At 48.2% G+C, this 13,753-nt stretch overlaps 1 protein-coding gene across 5 annotated transcripts in view; it reads right to left on the reverse strand.

Moving 5' to 3' along the window:
• Window positions 1-13,753, reverse strand: part of TBC1D1 (TBC1 domain family member 1) — a 187,713-nt gene that overhangs the window by 74,217 nt on the left and 99,743 nt on the right. For all 5 annotated transcript variants that reach the window (XM_058670217.1, XM_058670216.1, XM_058670215.1 and 2 more), the window contains 4 exons: window positions 12,338-12,862; window positions 9,166-9,255; window positions 6,755-6,865; window positions 6,124-6,256 (listed from right to left, as the gene is read on the reverse strand). In XM_058670217.1, coding sequence (XP_058526200.1) covers window positions 6,124-6,256; window positions 6,755-6,865; window positions 9,166-9,255; window positions 12,338-12,862 — 859 coding nt within the window. The remainder of the gene's footprint in view (window positions 1-6,123; window positions 6,257-6,754; window positions 6,866-9,165; window positions 9,256-12,337; window positions 12,863-13,753) is intronic.

Below are 13,753 nucleotides of genomic sequence, written 5' to 3' on the forward strand. Positions count from 1 at the left end.
CACCTCTTCCTCAAGGAAAAACACCTGCTGGGGTTTTGAAACTAGGCTCAACAGGTTTCTCTGGCATGTTAGGCTGCTTTCATAGAAATCTGACCCATGGGTTGAACCATTTTCCTTTTACCACGTACTTATCATCCCAGACCTTTTAATGAACACAAGGGAGAGTTTTGAGGAAAAGCTGCAAAAACCAAGGCAGTGCCCAGCACATGAGAGCCCAGCTGCCTCTGCTATTTCAGAAAGTCCTCCTCTACCCAGCTGCAGCTCAGGAGCTGTTCTGGCCTTTGCTCAGCATCTGAGAATGACATCACGCAGAAGGCTCGGAGGGAAAGGCCGGACCCACCCCTGCTGCCACCAAGACACTGCCCTAGGTGTCCTTGCTGCTTGGGCAGCGCTGCTCCCCGCCTGGCAGGGGCAGGCCCTGGGGGGTTGGCGGCCAAAGGCTCTGCACTGGCCCATGGTGTTGGACAGGCTGAGGATGCCAAGCCAGGCACCTGTCCGTAGGGACTCGGAAATCCTGCCTCACTTCAGACATGTGCTTGCTGAAAAGCCAGGGCACCAGGGGCCGTGAACAGCCAGCCTGCTCCGGAGCCAGTACCTCTCTCTTCCCCAAACTGTGGCCATGACCGGCTTCCTCTTTTTTTTTTTTAAACCTAAGAAAAACCTAAGCAATCACCATAAAAATAGCCAATATTTCTTTCCAAAAAATTGTTGATTTACTGTTACTTAATTGAAAGACAGGCAGATTGGGAGAGAAGACAGAGAAAACACACTCCCATCTGCTAGTTCACTTGCCAAATGCCTACAACAGCTGGACTGGGCCAAGATGAAGGCAGGAGCCAGGAATTCAAGCTGGGTCTCCCATGGGGGTGACTGGAATCCGAGAACTTAAGGTGTCATCTGCTGCTTCACAAGGTCGTATTGGGAGGAACCTAGAACTGCAATTGTTGCTGGGACTAGAACCCAGATGCTCCAAGCAGGGCCTTAACCGCTGCATCAAACGTCTGCACCCCAATATCCCTTCAGTGACTGTTGGACCACTTCACTCAACAATTCCCATGCATTATTTGATTCAGTTTCCCCCAAATAATCCTTACAATGGGTGATTTTTTTTAAGCAGCCCTAATGTATAGACGATGGAATTGAGAAATAAAGTATTTTGCCCAAGGTCATCAACTCAGTAAAGGACTGAGTTAGACTTAGAACCCTGCACAGTTGCCTTCCAAACCACTCTCACAGGCTCTGCTACCTCCCCCGACTAGGACGGACACACACTGGACACAGAGGAGGGAGTGTGCCTGCAGGTGGGCTGGTGTGCTGGCCAGGAAGCAATCCAGATGTTCAGCAGCAGCTAGGTCTCACAGCGCCAGGAAAACAAACCACCAGGCCTCATGCTATCAGGCACTCCAGGGCTGCCTCGGGAGACAGACTGACTGTGCAGTATTGGCAGCTGGGGGGGCAGTCAGGACACACTGCCCAGTCCCTTGTGCAGTGGGCTCTCCGGGATGCCATGGATGACCTGGTGCTTCCAGGCCCACCTAGGTGCCAGTGCCTTCCACGTGGCTCCTTGCTACTTCTGGCCATCAAGGGTAGAGATGAGAAAGGAGCAAGGCAACCTCCCCTTGGACAGGGAGGCAGCCCCTCACTGTCAGAGCTGAAAAGGCTCTCGTGCCAGGGAGGGCTGATGAATGACCTGGCTTTCCTAGGGGGAACTGTGCTCTGGGAACAACAGCAACAAGGCTCGGCTTGACCTTCTTCCTTTTTTAGTCAAAACCTAAATGTTCCTCTAAATTTTAAAAGCAGTACAGTGTGGAGTTCAAAGTCAGGAAGGATTTAGTGGAGCTGCACCACTCCCAAGCTGTCAGAGCAGGTTGCAGCAGCATCTTCAGCATCGTTACCATGCACAATGCATTTAAGCTGCTAGAGACACAGGAGTTGTGTTGCAGATATGCCTGCAACAGCTGAGGAAATACGGGAATTTTTGGGAGCCATGTCACTCACTGGTCCTCTCCACAGTCTATGGAGTTTTTGGTCAGACCGTAACTTTCTGTGCGAACCACCTTTCCAGGAATATATGACTTTTTCTTTTTTAAATCAAATCAACTCATGCTATTCATTTGGAAGGCAACAGCAAAAGGCAAGGGACCGTAAAGCCATTCATCAAGTCATTATCAGCTCCTCTGCTATGGATGCCTCTAATTCATGTCCCTTCTAGAACAGTCTTCAGAAAGTTCATGCAAAAATGCATCTTTAACAACAACAAAAAAACTATGCATGGACTTCAAAGACTTTGTGTCCAAATTATCTTTCAATTCCATTCCACAATATCCTCACATATTTTAAAAAATGCTTTCTATCATGAAGGTAAAGCACATGTTCACCAGACTTTGAAGCATACTATTTAAAGAATGTTTTTGCATTAGTAGAACTTTCTGCTGTGGCTGGACTTTTTTTTTTTTTTCATTTATTTGAAAGGCAGAGTAACTAAGAGAAAAGGGGAGATAGATCTTCCTTCCACTGGTTCAGTCTCCAAATGCCAAGTACATTCTAGCAGTTGCATAACAGCAAATGTAAGCAACAGCAAGGCTGGACCAAGTCAAAACCAAAGTCAGAAACCAGGAACTCCCAAGGTCTCCCATGCAGATGGCATGGCATCAGTTGCTTGCCAGGTGTGGTAGCAGGAAGCTGAATTGGAAGCATGCCGTAGCCTGGACTTGAACAAGGCACTCTGCTAAAGGAAACAGGCGTTCCAAGCAGCAGGAGAGCTTGCTATGTCACAAACGCTGACCCCTGGCATTTGAATTTTCTCAGATAAAAGGTTAATCAAATAATCCTAACACTAAAGCAGCAAAAAATCCCTACCCTGATTAAACTTTTCAGCGGTAGCTTTCTGAAAGCTAAGCCATGACAGAGAAAGATTAAACCAAGCGGAGCTCTGGAAGCCTTCCAGTCCCTGCAGATCAGGATCTGCTTTATCTTCAAGGCCAAAGCCATTGCTGGCTTCTCAACAAGCTCTTCAGGGACCTTTCCATCATCATTTACCTTATCTTGACAACCACTAAGAAAAGGGTTAGTGATCCTCTCAGGCGGGAGCTCTGGTTAGAGCCAAGCTTCTCTTTACTCCCAGCTACATTGTGCTGAAAGTCAGCAAACAGTAACAACTTGGGAAGCACTCAAAAATATTAACCATATTTCTTCATTTTATAGAGAGCATGGTCATGCCATAAACGAACTTTCTTAGACTTTTAAAGATGTCACTTGTTACTTATTTCACTTGAAATTAGAAATCAGATACTTTCCCACATCCATTAGGTTGCCATCATCAAAACACACACACACACACACACACAAACAACAGCAACAACTTTCCAACTTTAGTAAGGATGCAGAGAAAGTGGGCCTTTGTCCTTTGTCAGCAGGTATGTAAAATGCTGTAAATGTTGTAGAACAGTGTGGCAGTTCCTTAAACAACAGAGTATAGAGTTAGCATTAGGAACCAACCATTGAAGGCAGAAATCTGCAGATACTTGTACACCAACATTCACAGCAGCTAACACATATCCATCACCCAAAGGTCCCCTGGTAGACACATAGAAAAGCAAAAGGTAGTACCCACATACAAAGGAATATTACTGACCCTTAAAGGAAAATGAAATTCTCTCTCTTTCTCACTCACTCACACACACATACACCTATGAATTAGCCTAGGAGACATTATGCTAAGTGAAATAAGCCAGAAACAAGAAGGCAGGTCCTATAATTCCATTTATGTAAAGTATCTAGAGTCATCTAATTCATAGAGACAGAAAGTACCACAATGTCAGAGGTTACAAGCAGTGAGAAAGAGGATGTGACAAGGGCCATGAGTGTCAGCACTGCAAGACCGAAATGCTCCTCCAACAGAGAGCAGAAATGGCTGTGTGACAGAGGGGACGGTGCAGCTAACAGCCCGCTTAGAAAGCGGACACTGGGGCCAGCGCCGTGGCATTACAAGCTAAACCTCTGTCTGAGGTACCAGCATCCCACAAAGGTGCCAGTTTGAGTCACAGCTGCTCTACTTCCCATTCAGCTCCCTGCTAATGAATGGTCTGGAAAAGCAGCAGAGTACGGCTCAAGTCCTTGGGAACCTGCACCCAGGCGGGAGTCCCAGAACAAGCTCCTGGCTTTTGAATGGCCCAGCTCTGGCCATTGTAGCCATTTAAGGGAGTGAACCTGCAGACGTAAGATTTCTCTTTCTCTTTAAATCTTAAAAAAAAAAAAAAAGTATGATGTTTTTATGCTACATATACTTCCACTACCTTGAGAGCTTGTTTGGACGTTCTAGCAGGGGAGTGCAGCTACCCGTATATCCTTGACCAAAGACCAGTCCTCCTCTAGCAAGGATGGTTGTTCTCTTCAACCAAGTGTGCAGCTTCGGGAGGGACGCACAAGGAGTGGTGAGGAAGGGGACACCTGCCTAGCCAGCCAGATCAGCCAAATCAACCCTGGCGATCAATGAGATGACAGATGTCGCAGCCAGATCGCCCTCACATCCTACTTTCACTACGTAAAAAAGAAAAAAATAGGGCCTGGTGCGATGGCTCAATTGCCTAAATCTTCATCTTGCAAGCACAGGGATCCCATATGGGCACTCGTTCACATCCTGGATGCTCCACTTCCCATCCAGCTCCCTGTTTATGGCCTGGGAAAACAGTAGAGGATGGTCCAAAGCCTTTCCCTGCCCCAGCATGGGAAACCCAGAAGCAGCTCCAGGCTCCCAATTGGCTCATCTCCAGTCACTACAGCCATTTGAGGAGTAAACCAGCAGATGGTAAACCCTCTCTCCTTCTCTCTGTAAATCTGCCTTTCCAATAAAAACAAATCTTAAAAAAAAGAAAATAAGATCTATATAGAGATGCAGTTTTCCTTTATACATTTAGAGCTTAGAGACATATGGGAATTAATTACACTACATTTGTAATTGTTCGACGTGGAGGAAAAAGAATCTTCTATCCACTAGTTCACTCCCCAAATGTTCACAAAGACATGAACTGGTCCAGGGCCAATGCCAAGGCTAGCAGCTAGGAATGTAATCCAGGGTTGGCAGAGACTCAAGTACTTCAGCTTTCACATGAGCAGGAATGTAAAATCAGGAGAGGGCTGAGACGCACACCCAGGTACTTTAAGGAGGATACAGGTGCCCCAAGCTCAGGTCTTAACCAATCAGCAAAATGCCTGTCCCCATGGGAAAGAATTAAATTGTCACTCTCTCTTTACAGTAACACAGGTCGTTGAAATCATGTGATACCCCCAAAACCACAAATAAAAAGATCTGGAAATGGAACAAAATCACAACAGGAGAGGCACGAACCCCTTTGCCATTTGGATTCCCTCGATGAGCATCAGCACTCCCACCGCTAGGCTCCGGCTCCTGCCTGGGCCCCTCCCACCCCTGGCCAGCCATGTGCCCCTTCCCAGCCCCTTCTGACCCTCCAGCCCTTCACGCTTTGACTTGGTTCACGTTCCTACAATTGTAAAAGTCAAGTCTGTAGGAAGCCTTGGACACCGGCTCTCCATGTCCCCCAGCATGGCCTGCTCCTAGAAGGCTGGTCCAGGCTGAACTCTGGGCTCACCAGACATGAGTTCATCACTGGATGTCTTTCATCCTCTTTCATCCTTTACTCCTTTCTAGAAGGTGCAGGGCAAATCCGAACACATCGTTAGCACTGCCCCCAAGCCACATTTCTACAAATAGCAGTATCTGCCATCAGCACTTCCTTCATCCTTTCCTATTAGCTTCTCCACCACAGCCTGTCCTCTGTGCCCCTGCCCCAACATGGCTGTTCTCCTAAGGGCGGAACCCTTAGCTCATCTCACTAGGTACCACTGCAGTGGTCCAGGTGCCCAAGCCCTCACAAAGCCTTGAAGAGTGAGGGGAAGCTGGTGTGATCATTGTTTCCCTAACTTCTCCAATAAGCTCCAGGTACAGAGGTGTGGGGTCCAAACCTTCACACCCCTAACACAGCACCTATTAGAACACGCCCACAATCGGGCAGCTCACCTGACCCTCTGTCCTGTGTTACACCCAACCTTTCCCTGGGGCCCCTCGCTCCGCCCAGCAGCCACCTAGCACCAGGCACCGCTCACCCTCTATGCGTTCACAGAGCTTGTGCAGGCCCTGCAGGGGGCAGCCCTCACACAGCTGGGCTGGCGCCTTGGCCGTCTGCTGCACCGCGGCCACTGTGAAGGCCTGCTTCAGGGTCATCATGATTTCATCGACCTGATCAAAGAGAGAGAAGAGAGTGTTGTCAGTGCAGGGTCCTGGAGCTGGGGAGGGGGGCTATGGATGACACTGCGTATGCTGGGACTTTACTGGCCTCCTTCCTGTGGTGGCAGATGGTAACCATCACAATTGCCAGCGCTGCTAAGAACCCTCCCCAGAGGCTCAAAGCTCTTAAAGCAGACCAGACAAAATAAAAGCTACATGTCCAATACACAGACACCAAGCCAACTCCTCTGGCCAAGAGTCTAACGTTGACATTTACAAAGGGGAAGAGAGGGTGAAAACGGTCAAGTTCTTCAAACACAGAGAACCCCTTCACTGTGCATCTGAGCAAGTCTCAGCTGAGTGTCTGCTGTTGAATCTGCTCAAATGGACCACAAAATGCAGATGACAAGCGCACAAGGCTACCCCACCCTGCTAAGAACATCTATGGCCCCAGGAGGCTGAAGCACCCTGGAGGCCAATATTCCTGGTGAGAAATACAGGTTCCCTCACCAGAGCTTCGTTGGCGCACTGAAACACGTAGCAGACGAAATGAAGGCCGCCGCCGCCACCGCCCGAAGACTCCCGGCAGATAAACCCAAAGTGGTCCACGTGCCGGATGCCCTGTGAGAGGCAGGGGAGAGGGAGAAGGAAGGTGGAGGCTGCTGCCAGAAATGCCTGCCCACTGCAATTTCCAGAACACTAAGAAACTGCTGTGTGCTCACACATTTTACAATCAAAAACTACCAAAGAACCCATCCTCAGCATGTTCATCAATGTCAAGACTTTGTTCTGCTAAAACGTTACATATGAATATTAACATGTAAGCCTTGAGAGCATCACTAAGAGAACCTCACTACAGATAAAACATCGACTCTATATGTTAATACAGTAACATCTTCTGAAAGCACCAGATCGCAGATACCAGCGATGCTAGCTTGAAATTCAGCTAAGCATGGAAATGTATAAACTGTCCTCTCTGGAAATTACTATCACATTAACAAATAAATTTTGACATTAATATTACATAAATAGAAGTCAAGGTTAGAACTTTGTGGCTACTCTTGGTTTAGGCCCAGTAGTTCCTAGTAACAAAACAGTCACTGACACGCCCCAGCAGCTCAATCAAGGGGCTCCAGCAGTTAATGGGGTCTGCACCACAGGCTGCCACCTAGGAACCTAGGACAACAACTTCTTTGGAAATGGTTCCCTGCTAGATTATGACCAAGGACTTGTTTTCATGCTTAGAAAAAGAAAAAAAAAAAAGATTTCCTCTTGGATATATATTAAAATCATATTATAAATCAACAAATACTGGTATTCTTCAGTGACTCTTATTAGGAAAATGAAAAATCAGAACTAAGAAACACAGCACCATGTAATTTTAAGAGACTTCCTATTTGTTAGCACAGCTCTGACTACAACTGACAGAGCTGATCATGACTGAGAGATCGTTCCAAAATCTCCAGGACACTGTGATCTTAGTAAAATATCTGCAAAGATAAGCACTCCTCTATCTTAAAAGGGAGAAGAAAATGAAGACTGATAGAAAGGAAATTTGTAAATTTTTACAAGGTTGAAATAAGTATTCATCTGTATGCATAAACATATATCATACAGCTATTCCTAGAACTGACAAAGCAACAATACTATCAACGATTGCAAAAATCAAAAGTAGATTAATTTTCTCTAGTGGGTTGTTTTTTCTTTTAATTTAGTTGAGAAGCAAAGAGAGAGAGGAGGAGAGATCACTCTATGAACTGTTTTTTTTTTTTTTTTAAGATTTATTCATTTTTTATTACAGCCAGATATACACAGAGGAGGAGAGACAGAGAGGAAGATCTTCCGTCCAATGGTTCACTCCCCAAGTGAGCCGCAACGGGCCGGTGTGCGCCGATCCGAAGCCGGGAACCTGGAACCTCTTCCGGGTCTCCCACGCGGGTGTAGTGTCCCAATGCATTGGGCCGTCCTCAACTGCTTTCCCAGGCCACAAGCAGGGAGCTGGATGGGAAGTGGAGCTGCCGGGATTAGAACCGGCGCCCATATGGGATCCCGGGGCTTTCAAGGCGAGGACTTTAGCCACTAGGCCATGCCGCTGGGCCCGAACTGTTGGTTTACTCTGCATGCCTACGCCATGTGGGCGGTGGGAGTGGAGATCGGGAATCCAGCTCTCCCATGAAGGTCGCAGGGACCATTTACTTGAGCAGTAACTATGGCGTCTCAGAGTCAGCACTGGCAGGAGCTGCAATCAGGAGACAAGGATCCAAACCAGGTACTGACGCTCACGGTGGGGGTCCTCACCAGAAGCCTTTTTTTTTTTTTTAAACAAGGATTTACTTTATCGTCAATACAGATTTACATGCATAGCAGATCATCCCTCCCCCTCCCTCTCTAACCAGACATTTATTTATTTACTTATTTTTATTTGAAAGGCAGATTTTTTTTTTTTTGAGAGAGAGAAGGGAAACAGAGAAAAAGATCTGCTCTCTGCTGGTTCACTCCGCAATGGCCTCAATGGCTAGGCCGGTCCAAAGCTGGGAGCCAGGAGCTTCTTCCAAGTCTCCCACGTGGGTGCGGGGTCCCAAGGACTTGGTTCATCGTCCACCACTTCCTCAGGCCACAAGCAGGGAGCTGGATTGGAGGTGGAGCAGCTAGAACAGAAACTAGTACCTATATAGGATGTTGGTGCTGCAGAGCAAAGAATTAGCCCACTGTGCCAGCCCCCCTCTAACCAGGTTGTTACACTGCTAAGCCAAACTCCTGCCTCTCCGGTATGTTAGTGTTCCTAAGATCAAAATTCTTAATGCCCAAATTATGTTTATAATGTGCCTTAATACACTAAAAAGAGGGAAAAATGCAAGATCACATATCAAGAATTTAAAACGACACATGTGTGACATCTTTAAAAACCCATCCCCATTTACCTGAGAGCAAAAGGATATCTCCTTAAAGTTTTTCTCCAATGCTACTTTTTTGGTGTCCGGACTGATGAGGTAAACTTCTGATTGGCCAATCTTAAAAGACAAGCAAAAAAAAAAGTTAGCTCCATATGAAACTGGGATTCCAGTGAATCCTGCAAAGCTTCCCATTCCGTGAGCCACTGAGATACAGGATGAAAGGGGTGATTCCTGCAAGAGCCCAACAGCATCACTGAGGTAAAGCGCAGCAGAGCCTCTGGCTTCCCCCCGCCTGTCCACACCGAGAGCCACACTGACTTACCTACCTGAGACAGCCCAGAGTCGTCAAGAGGCCTCAGAACCCACATCTCCCTGGCAGCAAAGCATTTCAGGAAGTTTAAGCTTCTACCTGAGTCTTTTTTCAATTATTGTCAAAATACTCTATTTGTTGTATTGGGTATGCATCCACCTGTGCTACAAACTCCCACTCAGTCTTTTTAAAGTGAGCACATTAGCCTAAGTTTGCACAGCCCTGCTGTCTCAGCATCACTGCAGACACCTATGGTAGTGGAATGCAGTGCCCACCCCATCCATCACCGCTTCTCCCTGCTGCCTAGTGGGAATGTGGTGCAGCTTCCTGGGAACCTGTGTTTGACCTCCTCAGCACCATGGCAGCGGCAGCCATGTCCTGGGGCTGTGCCTGTTGGTCACAGTGGCCTACCCGCTAAATCCTTTATGCCCCTTAATCCTTTATGGAATAAAAATCACATGCACAAGCGTGTAAGAAACTAGGGTAATGATATTCCCAGTGTACCCTCCATGTGAGGCATGGGCTTTGCACTTACAATAGTTTGTTTTTTTAAGGAAAGACAGAGAAAGATCTTTCATCTGCTGGTTTACTCCCTAAGTGGCTGCAATGGCTGGAGCTGAGCTGATCCAAAGCCAGGAGCTTCTTCTGGGTCTCCCAGGTGTGTGCAGGGTCCCAAGGACTTGAGCCATCTTCTATTGCTTTCCCAGGCCACAAGCTAGTGGGAAGTGGAGCAGCCGGGATACAAACCAGTGCCCATATGGGATCCCAGCATGTGCAAGGTGAGGACTTAGCCACTAGGCTACGATGCTGAGCCCTACACTCAAAAGAGTTCTTGCCCACTGTATTTCTGACCTGTACTTCTGTTTGCTGAGAGACCCAGCAAGCCCTTTATGCTTTCCTTCTGTTGTGGTCAAGTATAAGGGAAAGCTAACTAATCCTTAACATACAAGATTTTTCTAAGGTTGACTCGACTGTGGGTCTCTCTTTAGTAGTACGGCCTATATTTGTAAATAATTACTGAATCCCCATTTTGATGCTTTTTTCCCCCCTTTTAGAGAGCAATGTCTTTAACCTCTATAATGAAGATTACTTCTTACTTATTTTCCAAAAAGAACCTGTCAAAACAAAACAAAACAAAAACCCACAGTTGACAAGCTTTCAAAGCCTGCTTATTTGGCCACGCTGCGCTGTAATGAGCCAATGAAACGTGGGGTCAGGTGGGGTCTGTGAGAACATGCTCACATGGAATCCACCACTAGACCACATCAGACTGACCTCCAGAGGCTGCTGCACCTGCCTACTTCTCGCCGTACCTGTGCCTGCTCCCCATCCTGCTCGTGTTGAGCACCCTGTTACCTTGCGGACAGACGTCCTGGTTCTGCAGTCAGGCACATTCATCCACTCTGAACCTTGCAGTGACTATGTCCCGCTTTCAGTCTAAAAGCAGAACTGTGAGCCTGACTCACCAAGGTCATGCCTAATGATGCCCTCCCCTCCGCTGCTCCATCTCTTCCCACCCTCCCTTTCTGCTTTAGGTGCACAGCCAGCTGTGCCAGGGCTGTGTTCCCAGCACTACTGCTGACGGCAGTGGACAGAACCCATGTCATCATGAGGCCTATCTTAGTCCCAGGGCATGTGGGACAGGAGATATTTCACTTGTTCATTATTATGTTAGATGGCAGTGAATGCAATGGAGAAAAATAAGCAAAGAAGTGCCAGGGGAAGTTGTTCTTGGTCCAGTGTCTCAGCAGTGTCCTGGATCCAGCGAGGAGGCAAGACTTGTGCTAACCTGGGGGAAGCCTGATGCAGAGAAATAGGTCTAAATGCAAAGGCCCCAGGGGATGCCCAGGTAACACGCTCAAGTCCTGGCCCCTGCCCAGAGCCTTCTCACCTACTGCCCCCTCAACCAGCACAGCCTCGCTGTCTAGGCTGCCCCCAGGCCTCCAGCGAGAGAAGCCCTTCCCAGCACCCTCCCAACTCTAATTAGATGATCACTTTGGCAATCTGTGGTCTCTCCCCCTTCCCGTGGTCAGAGACCCTGCCTGTTCGCTGCTTCAATTTCTAGTGCGTGGCAAGGAACCTTGTTCAAAGCAGTCACGGGGCAGTAAGTTCTTGAAAATATCTGCACTCAGCAGCTTTCTTGCTGACACCAGGAGAGGTGTTTTGACTTAAAAAAAAAAAAAAAAAAGATCACAGATGAAAGGGCAAGTCGACTGCCAATGTGGTGTTTTTTGTGTTTCAGTGAGTCAACAACGAAACATGGAGGAAATCCCCACCTAGGATTTGATCACCATCCCACCCAGCTCAGAGGCATTCTGCCAGGAGCCAGAGCTGCCAAGGCCCCCACATTGTCAGAGGCTCACTGCCTCCTGGGCTGGTGCCCAGTCCCTTCAGCTTAGACCTAGAGAACTCACGACGAGGGGCAAGCTTCACTTACCAGTTTTACAAGTTTTGTGGTTTTTTTTTTTTTTTCTAGAAAAGAGCAAGCAGTTCATTCATCCAAGACATTATTGAGTTTGAACACCAATTTCAAATACAAGGTTATCCACAAACCTAATTCTTCATTATAAAGGCTGTTTTATAAATTAATAAAACAGCAAAACAATATTCTCCAACTAAAACATTCTGTTGGTATATATATATTTCAATTATTTCATTTATCTACTTCTCTCACATGCCCTCTCTGGCCCTCTCTTCTGCCCAGGTTGGGAGGTCAGAAGTGCCCAGGAAAGAAGTGGGGGTCGCCCAGTTTCCCACGGGTCACTACACAGGCTTAGGGCTCAGGTAAGGACGATAAGCTAAGAATGACTGGTTCCGGATCCAAACCACACGGATCCCCACATACACCCGCCAGCGGGCTTTCTCTGAGCCGCCACTGCCGCCGTTTACCGTAAAGAGCATAGTTCTGTTTTCCTCAATATCTGTCGGCTGCACAACATGGTGTCCGCTGAGGAGGTGGTTCTCGATGTCTCTCTCCTCCAAGGAGCTGAAGAAACTGCTGCTCCGAAGGCCTCCGTCCTGGAACTCCCTCCGGAAGGCCAGTGAGCGCAGGCCCGGCTGTGAGAAGGACTTGCGCATGGGCCTGCGGCCCGGCTCCTCGGCCGCCACCCCGGGCAGCACTGCTCGGAGTTTGTCCGGGAGGCTAACTTCGCCCCCGGCACCCAGAGGCTCGGGATTCCCGACCCCAGCAGCGTCTGTGTCCGCTGCTCGCCTGCTGCAGCTGACATGGTTGAACTTCTCGATGCACTCGTCGATGAGGGCCGGCGGTGCCTTCTTGTGGGCCACCGTCACACGACCACAGAAGAGCACCTCGAACTTCTTGGCGAACGTGTCGTCAAACTCGGATGGGCAGTGCAGCTCCTCCTGACGTGCGATCTTGCCGGCCTGGCGGATGGAGCTGATGATCTCGGGCACCTGCAGAAAGAGGGAGCAGGGTTACTCAGGGGGGCACATGGGCAGGGGGACTGCCTTCCTACTGCACATTACAGCAAGGAGGGCACGGGGAGGCACGTGTGCCCAGCACCTCATCTACGCTGGAGACGCAGGTACTGACAAGCTGAGGGGTTGGCCCAAGTCCACACAGCAGCCTGGGAATTAAACCCAGGTTGGACCCACTGCAGACCCAAAGGTCCGTTCTACAGAAGTCTATACACCGAAGGTCACTAGAGCATCGGCTATATTCTAGATTTTACAGCAGTCTTCCTCCACAGAGTGGGATGAAGGTCAGAAACACTTATTTTCACCTCGCTTTTTTGTGCTGACAGCTTAAGAAGCTATTACATAGTCCTATACTTGTAGTTACTAATAATCACACAGGGGGTTAGTGTTGTGGCAAGGTGAGGGGTTTAATTCACTCCTTGCCAACAGGGATGTTCTTTGAAGAACACCAGAGCATGTACCAGCTGCTCAGCTTCCAATCCAGCTCCCTGCAAATGTGCCTGGAAAGGCAGTGAAGACAGACTGAGACCCGTGACACCCCGAGGGAGACCCTGCTGAACTTCCTGGCTCCTAGCTTCAGCCTGGCCCGGCCTGGGCTGTTTGGGCCTTATGGAGAATGAATCAGCAGACGGGGATCTCTTTCCCCTATCTGTCTCTTATCACTCTGCTTTCATATCACCGGAAAAAAAAAAAAAAAAGACTACAAAGCTAATCAAAGAGTCAACAGCCCAGAACTAACATCAAACCAACAGGCTCCTCCAGCTGACAGCTTTCAGTGTAAAGGCAGATTGAGAAGGCAGACAAAAGGATCTCAGTTCATCTGCTGTGGTCCCTGCTGCTACACCCTATCCTCACTAACTTCTGCCT

Source organism: Ochotona princeps, chromosome 11 (assembly GCF_030435755.1).
Source record: "Ochotona princeps isolate mOchPri1 chromosome 11, mOchPri1.hap1, whole genome shotgun sequence".
NCBI lineage: Eukaryota > Metazoa > Chordata > Mammalia > Lagomorpha > Ochotonidae > Ochotona > Ochotona princeps.